Raw genomic sequence first — 12,062 nt, 5'->3', positions numbered from 1 at the left:
TAGGTAGTCCAAATGTTTGGAAATGCATGTGTATATAATAGGAAGATGAATCCACGAGGATATCCATCCAGGGCCTATGATCCAGGACCACAGCCACGACTCAAGATCCAGGGCTCGCGATCCAGGACACAGGAGCGCAGGATCATCCATGACTCCGGATCCCGGCGTATACAGACACCAAAAAGAAAGACATTTGGGGAAGCTGGGTTAATCGGAACATGAGAGTACACAGGTATAGACAGAGAGAAGGAAGAAGTAAGATGTCCCCCGACAAACGAAGCCTATATCAGCAAAACTAGGGGCTGAATCTAATCAGCCCTAACTATAAGCTTTATCAAAAAGGAAGGTCTTAAGCGCACTCTTAAAAACGGATAGGGTGTCTGCCGCCCGAACACAAACTGGAAGCTGATTCCACAAATGTGGAGCTTGATAAGAAAAGGCTCTGGCTCCCATTGTACTTTTAGAGACTCTAGGAACAACCAACAACCCTGCATTCTTGGAACGCAATGCCCTAGTAGGACAGTAGGGTATAATGAGTTCTTTAAGGTAAGATGGCGCCTGCCCATTAAGGGCTTTGTAGGCGAGAAGAAGAATTTTAAATTCTATCCTGTGTTCTATAGGGAGCCAGTGTAAGGCAGCCAGAACAGGAGTAATGTGGTCCCTTTTCCTAACTCTGGTTAGTACACGAGCTGCAGCATTTTGAATCAGCTGAAGCCACTTGACTGACTTCTTGGTACACCCTGATAATAAGGAGTTACAATAATCCAGCCTTGAAGTAACAAATGCATGGACTAGTTTCTCTGCATCGTTTTGAGGCAAGATATGCCTGATTTTTGCAATGTTACATAGATGGAAGTAGGCGGTCCTTGAAATTGATTTTATGTGGGCGTTAAAGGATAAATCCTGATCAAATATAACACCAAGATTCCTTACAGTCTCACTGGAGGCCAAATTAATGCCATCCATAGTTAGTATATCCTTAGATAATTTGTTTCGTAGATTCTTCGGGCCAAGTACAATAACTTCAGTTTTGGTCGTGTTTAACATCAAAAAGTTTAAGGTCATCCACGTTTTTAAGTCCTTAAGGCAGTCTTGAATTTTATTTAGATGATTAATTTCATCAGGCCTGATTGATAAATATAGTTGAGTATCATCCGCATAACAATGAAAATGTACAGAATGATTCCTTATAATATTGCCTAACGGAAGCATATATAATGTGAACAAAATAGGTCTGAGCACTGTAGAGTTATATTTGTATTTATTCATGTTAGCAAACTATGGATAAGCTTAAAATGAGAATAATTTGGGTAAAACTGTGAGCTGCATTTGGGGCCTGTTGACATGTGTTTTTGAGGACAAAGGAAGATGGGGGAAGGTGAGAGCATGTCCTGATTTGCATTCAACTTAGATCTAGCTGCAGTGGTTGTGATGTTAAGAGAGGTCCCTTGGGTTTCTCTGGTGGTTATCAACAGTAGCAGTTAAGTGAATACTGTTCAAACAATACCTGTGTTTGTGTTTTATATTGATTTCTCTGTTTTATCCTTTCATAAATGTAAGGACTACAAATGGCTATAAACATTCTGGGCTGGTTGGAGTAAACAGGGTTTTATGGCTCTGTGGGGGAGGTGTAGGTATGCAGGCTTTGAGACCTTTTGTTGGAAAGTGAGCCTGTTTGGTTTCCTGCTGCGTTTCCTGCTGCGTTGCGTCTCCCAATGAGATGACCTGAAAAGATGACCAGCTGACCTAACACCAAACCCCTCCTTCTTACTCTGGTATATATCCGGTGGATCCCTGGCGTTCGGCCTCTTCTTCACATGCTGCCCTCGGGTGAAAGTAGCTCTGTAGTATGCGGACTAGAGCAGGAGTAAGCCGGCATTACTCCTTAAGCATTGCAATATAACTGTAATATATCATGTTGTATTGTAATGATGTATTGCATTGTCATATTGCCATTAAAGTAGATTATTGTTAACGGTTACTTTGTAGCTATGGATTCCTTCCTGTATTATAACCAGCTTCATAGGAACGCGCGGAGATTTGAAAAGCGGACCAGTTATCCCTCCAAATCCCCAACAAAATGGTGACCCGACGTCTAGAGATAACGAAGCTGAGGAAGAATTCAGACGCTTTCAAACATCTCAGACAATCAGCAGGACTCTGCAACTTTGCAAATAAGGTAAGCAGACGATGAAAGTCGCCTGTCTGTAATTGGATACGCTAAAACTTTAGGATTGTCTGTAGGCGTTTCACAGTGTTTTTATAGTTTAAATGGAATATACAATGCATATTTTACTATGTTAGGAAAGTTATATACAAAACGTAAACGTGGATCGACAGGTAGACGAAAGTCCTGCGTGACGTAAAATAGAGCAGTTTGGCGCGGATCTGCAGGTGTTTATTCCTGAGTGGCGTAGAAATGGTGCAGTTTGTGTGAATGCGAGGTTTGAATCCTGCACGGCAAAACCTGAAAACTCGATATATCAGATCGAGTCGCCGTTTAAAACTGGGGTTTAAATAACAGACCAATGCTAAAAGCTTAAAGCCAGAGGTCTGTTATATATTAAACCAAGGTAGAGCGTTTCCCTTTGTCTGGAAACTTCTGCTGCTGCCATCTAGTGGCTGAAAGGGGGTATCACACCCTTGAAACTTCTGCTGCTGCCATCTAGTGGCTGAAAGGGGGTATCACACCCTTGAAACTTCTGCTGCTGCCATCTAGTGGCTGAAAGGGGGTATCACACCCTTGAAACTTCTGCTGCTGCCATCTAGTGGCTGAAAGGGGGTATCACACCCTTGAAACTTATGCGAGCTTAGAGTTTAATCATTACATTGCTGGCCGGTATTGTTTGGTAAACTGGTACAAAACAATAAGGGATTGAACATTTTTTACAACGACAGCACCAGGAGATGAGTAAACTCAAGAATCTGTAGAGTGTAAATACATTGTGCAAAACACATTTTACACTCGAACTGTTTGCAAATGTAGACAATATAAATAAATGTTCAGAAAGAAGACATAGGCCTACACTTGATTCAAATTTCATTACTGTGATCCGATTGGTGTGCTCTGCAGGTTTACTATTGTTCGAAGTAACAGTGGGATTTAAAATGAGAGAAGATATGGAGATGTTCTTTCATAGTGTGTGGAATATGTGATGCTGGAAACATGTAAGTATTTCAGAGTTGTGTTGGGTAAATATGTAACAATGGATGAAACAATTTTTGGAGTTAGTTTTTGTAATATCATAAGTAGACATGAATTATGTTGTTTAGATGGCATTTAACAACTAAGACAGATAGTATGATTAGAAAGAGACAGAGTGGAAAGGGTTGGATTTATTTAACATCAGTGTGCTAGACTTCTTATAGGTAATGTGTACCGGGACCTGGACTCCCCCTCTGAGTTAGAAAGGCTTTGATCCCGACCCTCCAAGCAGACAACGAGACCTAACCCAACAGGAGACTCCTCCTTCTCCATCGTACAGACAGAGAACCAGAGCTGAACCAACAACAACAACAGGACTACATCAAGACTGCAGCCAGAACTATCTCCACCTGTGGCATCCAGAACCAAACCAGCATGCTGACATACAGAGAGATACTCTCATCGGTCCCTCAAACAGGACATGAAGTTCCAAACTGCGCCGCGAGATTTGGCACAATAGACATGAGAGCAGAATCCGCCCTCCATAAAAACAGCAGAGAGACTGTAAAGGAGGAGTGCAACAACAGTGGCATGATGGGGCTGCAGATGTGACTGGGCCAATGGCGGCCTACAAAAGTTACAGCGGATGGATTCAACAGCTGATGGACTGAAGAGAAGACAGAATCAGAGGAGTTGGCATGGTCGATTAGAAGTGAGGAGGCCGGGGTCACGGCTTGAGAAAACCAGGGGAGGAGAAAAGGAGAACGGGAATGAGTGAGTTACACATAAACACACTTATTCACGAAACGCACATTTAAATAACTTGAATTAACTTCATAAAGACAGAAAGATTTATTAATCATTTGATAAATTAAAAATAGCAGTAAAGAGGAAACTATTAAAGTAAGATGATAATCATCCTAAAACACACTGACAGAGTATAACCATATTCTTCAATATTTTCATCATGTTAACAAATCATTCTTTAAGACATTTTTATTCACGTGTGAATAAAGTAGTGATCTCATTGGTTACAATATTGATCACCATTATAAGGATAGTTTTAGGAACCACTCTATAGGACAAATCTTTGTTTGTATTAATGGCTAGTGCCAAGCCACATATTAAATTCCAATCTAGAGTGTTGATTTCACCATTGTGGCATAGTTATTACCAGACTTCGGTTTTAAATCCTTGATAAAGGACGGAGTAATTGTTGCATGTTCGGACACCCAAGGTTCCACACACTGCTAAAGAGTTTAACATCGTTTTTTAAGTAGACCAGAATTATAATGAGCTATGAAATGCAGAGCGACACAGATCCTAGTAATGTTTTGACTCAAGATAATAGTTATTGTACACAAGTTTCTGAAATAGATCATTAGACATTTTAATTAGTAGTGGTACTCGAAGGAAGTGAGTTTTGTACCAAGTTTCAGGAAAAGTGGGAGGCGGAAGTCCCAATGACAAGTGAGAATCATCTTGAAAATTATAGTTGAAATCGTGACATATTTTTGTAGACAAAGGATACTGGCCTATGCTGAAATGTCAAAGTCTCTGCAGAGCAAGACACATGGCCAAAAAAGACGGAGACCAACTGACCTTTGACCCTGACCGACAGTGTAACTTGACAAGGCACTGTGGATGACTGACTCTGGGGTGAACCTGACCAAACTTGACATGACAACCAGACAGTGTGAGTGTGAATGTATGCCGGCATGTGATCAGTGTAACTGCATGATTCTAAAACAATAACTAACCAAGCATGTTTTTGGACTAACATATTATTTTGGAGCTCCAAGGGAAACGAGAGGTTTCCTAAAAATTCCACAAAAAGGGGAAACCGCACATGTGATATTTTCCTCTCACATGAGTTGGCGGTTTGCAAATGTAAAACTACAATCTGAAGATTCTGTTTCTTTTAGGCCTGAAGGACGGAGAGGAACACTTCTTTTCACTGAAGTGTTCACTGTGGAAATAATGATAATAATGTTCGTTATGTCCCTAACCAATTACCTGACAGTTTTTGTTCCCCTCCCATTACAGGCTTTTGTTACACATTATTTCGTGTGTAAAAGGGGGGAGTGAGTAAGTATAATGTATAAATGTCAACATGGCTGTAAAAGTCACAATTTACATTTTTTAAGGATTGAGCATTGAATGTAATTAACCTGCTCCATATCTGGGGATAAGATACTGTTTGATGAAGGTTGAGATGTTTCTAAATATTGATTTGAATTATAACAGGTAACAAAGAAGCAGTGGCCAAGGGGCTACTGTGAAACCGAAGAAGTTGACCTGTGATGATGAAACAATTTTGTAATATTTTAACAGACATTAGAGTAACTGAGGTTTGAAATGTAGAAAGAACATATTACAGTTAAAGCTAAAACATAGTAGTGTATTGAGACAGAATTTAATTTAGACAACATCCTGTAACTAGCCTGGTAAAGAAGTAAGAGCCATATACTTTATTATTTAGGTCATTATAGGGATATACATTTCATCTAAATGTATAATAGAAAGACATTTGATGACAGTTTGTTGGAATTCTGTATTCATTTTTTCAGCGTGATAATATCTAAGCACTGACAGGTAGAAGCAGTATCACCAGGAAATCATTCACTTTGTTAGCATCGTGATTTTGGTTGTTTTTGAATCCATAACATTAGTGTGTTTCTTTACCAGAAACATTAGCAGTTCATATTATATTTGGATTTTAAATAGGATTTCATTTAAAAATAAACACAGATGCTTGTCAGAAATTCAGAGCTATTGAAATATGTTATTTAGTTTACCTAAAGATGTTGAGGTTCCTATTTAGTTGGCACAATCCAAGTATTAAGATTCTGAAGCTGCACTGGCAGATAGGAGGTCTACAATTAATTTGGAAAACCTGTTCACAGACGGCTGTTGTTTCAAGACACCCCACCAACAGGCTCCAAGTGGGTCAAAACAGCTGAGCGTAGGCTTGAGGGAGTTGTATCAGATTTCTCCACACAGGTCACCGGCGCCAAAAGGGGGACCCGAGAAGCACAAGGACAAAGTGGCTCAACCCCAGGCTCTCCGACCCCGACCGAGTGACCCAGCGGACCTCTTATGCCGTCTGCCTGGGAGAAAAGGGGGACAGCTCGTACCACGGGAGCCAGTGTGCGGCGGGGAAACCACCTACTAGGACCAGGGGACGACATCAGGACGGACGTGGCCCTAGCAGACGTGGACTACTCGGAAGCAGCAGACTGGAGCAGCAGGACCCTGGAGACATCCTTACAGCAGACGACCCGGGAGGCATCATCAGCGGGCCGGAGAAGGAGGACCCTGGAGACATCTCTACAGCATCGACCCGGAAGCCGCCATCAGCGGGCCGGAGGACGAGGAGGAGGAAGACATCTCTCTAGCAGGCAGCCCAGAAGCTGCTGTCAGCGGATTTGGGGAGACAAAGACACGGCAAGCCAGGACGGCGCAGCAGAGGAGTCTACTTCGCTCTGATCAGTTCTACCCGTGAAGGGAAAGCTGCATCTCCCCCTCCCTATTAGCTGTCCTTGTGGGCTATTCCTCGGGGGGGGGGGCTGATGATTCTAGCACTCAGCTACCCCCTCATGGTTCCTTCACTGCCATGGAAAGTGGTGTTCTGTCTCCATGAAGGTTTCAAGTACTCTAAATACCAGCTTCGGATGGATTTATGGACACAGTAGAAAATAATGACCGTGGGTATATTTCAAAATGCCTTGTCTAAGTTTATCTCTGGAGAAGGAGATAAAAAGGGGGATTTGTAGAGTTATATTTGTATTTATTCATGTTAGCAAACTATGGATAAGCTTAAAATGGGAATAATTTGGGTAAAACTGTGAGCTGCATTTGGGGCCTGTTGACATGTGTTTTTGAGGACAAAGGAAGATGGGGGAAGGTGAGAGCATGTCCTGATTTGCATTCAACTTAGATCTAGCTGCAGTGTTTGTGATGTTAAGAGAGGTCCCTTGGGTTTCTCTGGTGCTTATCAATAGTAGCAGTTAAGTGAATACTGTTCAAACAATACCTGTGTTTGTGTTTTATATTGATTTCTCTGTTTTATCCTTTCATAAATGTAAGGACTACAAATGGCTATAAACATTCTGGGCTGGTTGGAGTAAACAGGGTTTTATGGCTCTGTGGGGGAGGTGTAGGTATGCAGGCTTTGAGACCTTTTGTTGTAAAGTGAGCCTGTTTGGTTTCCTGCTGCGTTTCCTGCTGCGTTGCGTCTCCCAATGAGATGACCTGAAAAGATGACCAGCTGACCTAACACCAAACCCCTCCTTCTTACTCTGGTATATATCCGGTGGATCCCTGGCGTTCGGCCTCTTCTTCACATGCTGCCCTCGGGTGAAAGTAGCTCTGCAGTATGCGGACTAGAGCAGGAGTAAGCCGGCATTACTCCTTAAGCATTGCAATATAACTGTAATATATCATGTTGTATTGTAATGATTGTATTGCATTGTCATATTGCCATTAAAGTAGATTATTGTTAACGGTTACTTTGTAGATATGGATTCCTTCCTGTATTATAACCAGCTTCATAGGAACGCGCGGAGATTTGAAAAGCGGACCAGTTATCCCTTTAAATCTCCAACAGCACTGAGCCCTGTGGCACTCCATGGCTAACTTTGGTTTGCATGGAAGATTCATCATTGACACGTACAAACTGAGAGCGTTCAGATAGATAGGACCTAAACCAGCCTAAAGCAGTTCCCTGTATGCCAACTAAGTGCTCTAGTCTTTGCAATAAGATATCATGGTCGATAGTATCAAATGCAGCACTGAGATCGAGCAAAACAAGAATAGAGACACGTCCCTTGTCAGAGGCTATTAGAATGTCATTTGTGACTTTAACCAGAGCTGTCTCTGTGCTATGATGTGTTCTAAAGCCAGACTGAACATCTTCAAATAAATCATTGTTTTTTAAGTAATCAACTGCTTTGCGACCGCTTTCTCAAGAATTTTTGAGAGGAACGGAAGATTAGAAATAGGTCTATAGTTGGCTAAAACCTCTGGATCGAGGTTGTGCTTTTTAAGAAGCGGTTTTATCACTGCTACTTTGAATGATTGTGGAACATAGCCTGATAATAAAGACATATTCATAATATTTAATAAATAAGTGCTAATTAATGGAAAAACGTCCTTCAACAGCTTAGTTGGAATTGGGTCTAATATACACGTTGATGGTTTAGAAGAGAGAATCATTGAATTTAATTGTTCAAGGTTTATGGCTGAAAAGCATTCTAGTTTACTATCTAGTGTAATATTAGAACTTACGTTTCCGGGAGCTGTTGATAACACTATACTGGTCAAAGGCAAGAGGTCATTCATTTTGTTTCTAAGAGTAACAATGTTATCGTTAAAAAAGCACATAAAATCATTACTACTGAGTGCTATGGGAATAGAAGGCTCAATCGAGCTGTGGCTCTCTGTCAGCCTGGCTACAGTGCTGAAAAGAAATCTTGCATTATTCTTATTCTCATCTATTAATGAAGAGTAGTAGGCTGCTCTCGCTTTACGCAGTGCTTTCTTATATTCATTGAGAGTAATATGCCAAATTAAACGAGATTCTTCAAGTTTAGTGGAACGCCAAATGTTTTTGTACAGAGTGTTGGTGTTTCCTGTCACTGTGGGCTGCAGAGCACAGTAGAACACAGCAGAGTCTGTCACTGCAGCAGAGGAGATGATCAAATTGATTCGGTTTGACTTCACTGTAATCTTCAGTCCAGGGATTGGGTTAGTTCCTACAGCGCCTGAAGCAGAGTGTGAGATGAGGAACTCTGGTGGTTCTCCAGGATATTGTCGATACCAGAAGTAATAATTAACATTAGATCCAGCTTTGTAGGACAGAGTAACAGAGCTGCCTTCTGAACTGAACTCTTCTGTTTTGACTGGAGTCAGATCTTCACAGCTGACACCTGAGGGAAAGATTAACTCTGTTATTTCCTGTTATAAAAGTCATTTTAGCAAAACCACACTCAGAAAGCATTGACACTGATGTTGAGAGTGTAACTAACCGGATAAGATTGCAAAACATATCAGAGAAAATGTAGAGTTCTGCAGGGACAGCATGTTGAATGAAGGTGATGATGATGGTCTGTGTTGAACTCTGGTGAATATGGAAGTTCCTCTCTCTTCTATAGTTCAGGAACATCTTAGCTCCTCCCTGAATCTCTCGGTCTCCTCTTAGATCTGTATTTCACTTCTCAGTTACACTTCCTCCTGGGTAACAGATCCAAAGGCAGTCTGTAAATAAAAAGTCAGAGGACCTAGGATTGAACCCTGTGGTACACCACGATTAATCACAGACCAACAGAGAATTGTATTTTATAAAGATAAGAAAAAAAGTAATCAAAACTGAAGTCCTTGATGTGTACCAGTTTATTGAGAGAGGTGATTTAACCTGTTAAACCTGATTTAAAGTGTTTGATCAGTCAGTAAATAAAAACATACTAATAAGAGTGACAGGTGTTAATGTGAAGTCAGATTAGTGTGAGGTGTTTCATCTAGAGAGAAATCTGTTTAAAATGATCTTAATCTAATATGAATGTTGCTTCATCACTCAATATTTAAAAGGTCTTGAACACCACAACACAAGCTGCTGTTCCAATAGAACCTATGATCACATTGTGCTCAGAGATTAACTGAAACCAATGAGAACGTGAGAGGACCTAGGATTGAACCCTGTGGTACACCATGTGAAATCACAGACTCACAGAAAAACTTATTTTAAGTTCATGGAGACTACTTACTTTTATTTCAATGTGTGATAAAAGGACAGATTTAATGGTTGAGTTAAACATTTGAACCTGTGGATGTGAATCAAAGGCAGTGCATGTTTTTGCATAATAGTGAAATGTACATACAGTATCATTGAAATGATCAAGCAGGTAAATGACATTACTGTATGATCACAAACTATTGATGTTTGTCAGAGAGAGGCTCCCTCTGGTGGATGTTGGGCAGTATTGTGTTGTCTGTGCTCCAGAGGTTTGTGTACAGAGTGTTGGTGTTTCCTGTCACTGTGGGCGTCACAGCACAGTAGTACACAGCAGAGTCTGTCACTGCAGCAGAGGAGATCTCCAGATCAACTCGTTTCTCTGTTTTGTCAATGTGAGCAGAGAAATCAGACTCAGTGGGATGGATCCCTCCTGCCTCTGTGATGTAGAGCAGGAACTCTGGTCTGGATCTCTGGTATTGTCGGTACCACTGGATATTGTAGATAGTCCCCTCATATTTACATGTCAGGCTGATGTTTCTGCCCTCTGCAACATGTTCTTCACTTCTTTCTGGCTTTATGCTGTTCATGGAGCCCAGGGCTGCAAAATGAGAATTACTCATGTCAGTTAGTCTGCAGGAGAATTTAACATTAAGAGACTCAACGGAGGCTCTTCAATTTCCTGTCATCTTTGATCAGTTTGAGATAAAACATGACCAAATGTCTTCATAGATCACAACGGTTGCTGCCTTACACAATCAAACCTCCAGGTATGAAATCTCTGGCTAATACAGCGGGTTGAATGAGACTTTATCTCTGTTCCAACACTCACCTATGAAGAGAGAGAAGAGTAAACAGAGGTAAAGCAACATGTCTTTGGAGATGTTGAAGTCAAACAGTCAGCAGATGAGTTCTCCTCCTGCAGAAGTGAAGCAGGAAACAGCCTCTCTGCTGCTCAGCCCTTCTCCTCAACATCAGATGATTGTGCTTGTAGTTCCTCAAACATCTCACAGATCATCTCATTGGTTGATATAAACGTCAGTGGGCGGGGCCAGAGAATCATGTTTTACTAGTTTCAAGCCATCAAAATACTTTTCTCATATTTAAAACATTTAGTTCTCTTTGTGCTTCTCACTGACACATACATTGAAATGTACAAACATTTAGCAATTACAATGACGGGGGTTAAGGTGAAGTCAGATTAGTGAGAGGTGTTTCATCGAGAGATAAATCCGCTTAAAAATATCTTAATCTAATCAGAATATTGATTCACACTTTTTATTTAAAAGGTCTTGAACACCACAACACAAGTTGCTGTTCCAATAGAAACTATGATCAGATTGTGCTCAGAGATGAACTGAATCCAATGACAAAATGAGACGACCTAGGATTGAACCGGTAACACTTTATATTAAGGTACACAAATTAACCATCAACTAGTTGTTAATTAGCATGCATATTAGCAGTATATAGGCTGTTTATTAGTCATTATAAAACACTTATTAATGCCTTATTCTACATGACCATATTCTACAAGTAATAAGCCATTAGTTGAGAGTTTTTCCTCAATAACCCTCTAATTAGTGCTTATTTATTGCAAGTAAGGAAGTTGTTGTACATGAGTTTTGGTCTTAATATGCGCTGCTCAATATGGGCCTAATAAGGCAGTAGTAGCACAATAATAGTAATTCTCCCATAATAACATTTAACAAATATGATCTATTCTTATGGAACAAGACATGAAACTATAAGTGTTAATTGTGTCAAAATAACTCAACATTAGGTATTTATATCTAAGAATATGTTTTGGGGTATTGCCAGTTCAGCTACCAATAGCATCCTGATATTGACCTGTATGTTTCATATTTGCATTAGGGGTGTAACGGTTCACAGAAGTCATGGTTCGGGAACGGGTTCGGTACAACAAGGAAAAGCAAAAAAAAGTCCCAAATGCATAATATTTATTGATGTTATTTATTTTTAACAGTAGTGCACATTTTGGTATGAAAATAAGGAACTCTAACATTTGGAATCATTAACTGTATTACACAGTTAAAAACAAACCACAAACACACACACACTCAGATGGCCATATTATTTATATTGGCTGATGTCAAACAAAAAGGTTAGATAAGCAACAACTAAAAAGAATGTCTTGAAAATATTAAAATAAATAATAATAAAATC

The 12,062-nt window shown here is 40.4% G+C and overlaps 1 gene segment (V, D, J or C); it reads right to left on the bottom strand.

The window, feature by feature from the left end:
• Positions 1–10,075: 10,075 nt before the first annotated feature.
• LOC117553179 lies at positions 10,076–10,838 on the bottom strand. The segment is given in 2 exon segments: positions 10,076–10,476; positions 10,708–10,838. Coding segments are annotated over 2 exon segments (441 nt in total).
• Between the last annotated feature and the right edge of the window lie 1,224 nt (positions 10,839–12,062).

This window comes from Gymnodraco acuticeps, unplaced genomic scaffold (genome assembly GCF_902827175.1).
Source record: "Gymnodraco acuticeps unplaced genomic scaffold, fGymAcu1.1, whole genome shotgun sequence".
Lineage (NCBI taxonomy): Eukaryota > Metazoa > Chordata > Actinopteri > Perciformes > Bathydraconidae > Gymnodraco > Gymnodraco acuticeps.
Note: the sequence above shows the minus strand (reverse complement) of the source record. Positions and strands in the feature narration are given on the sequence as shown.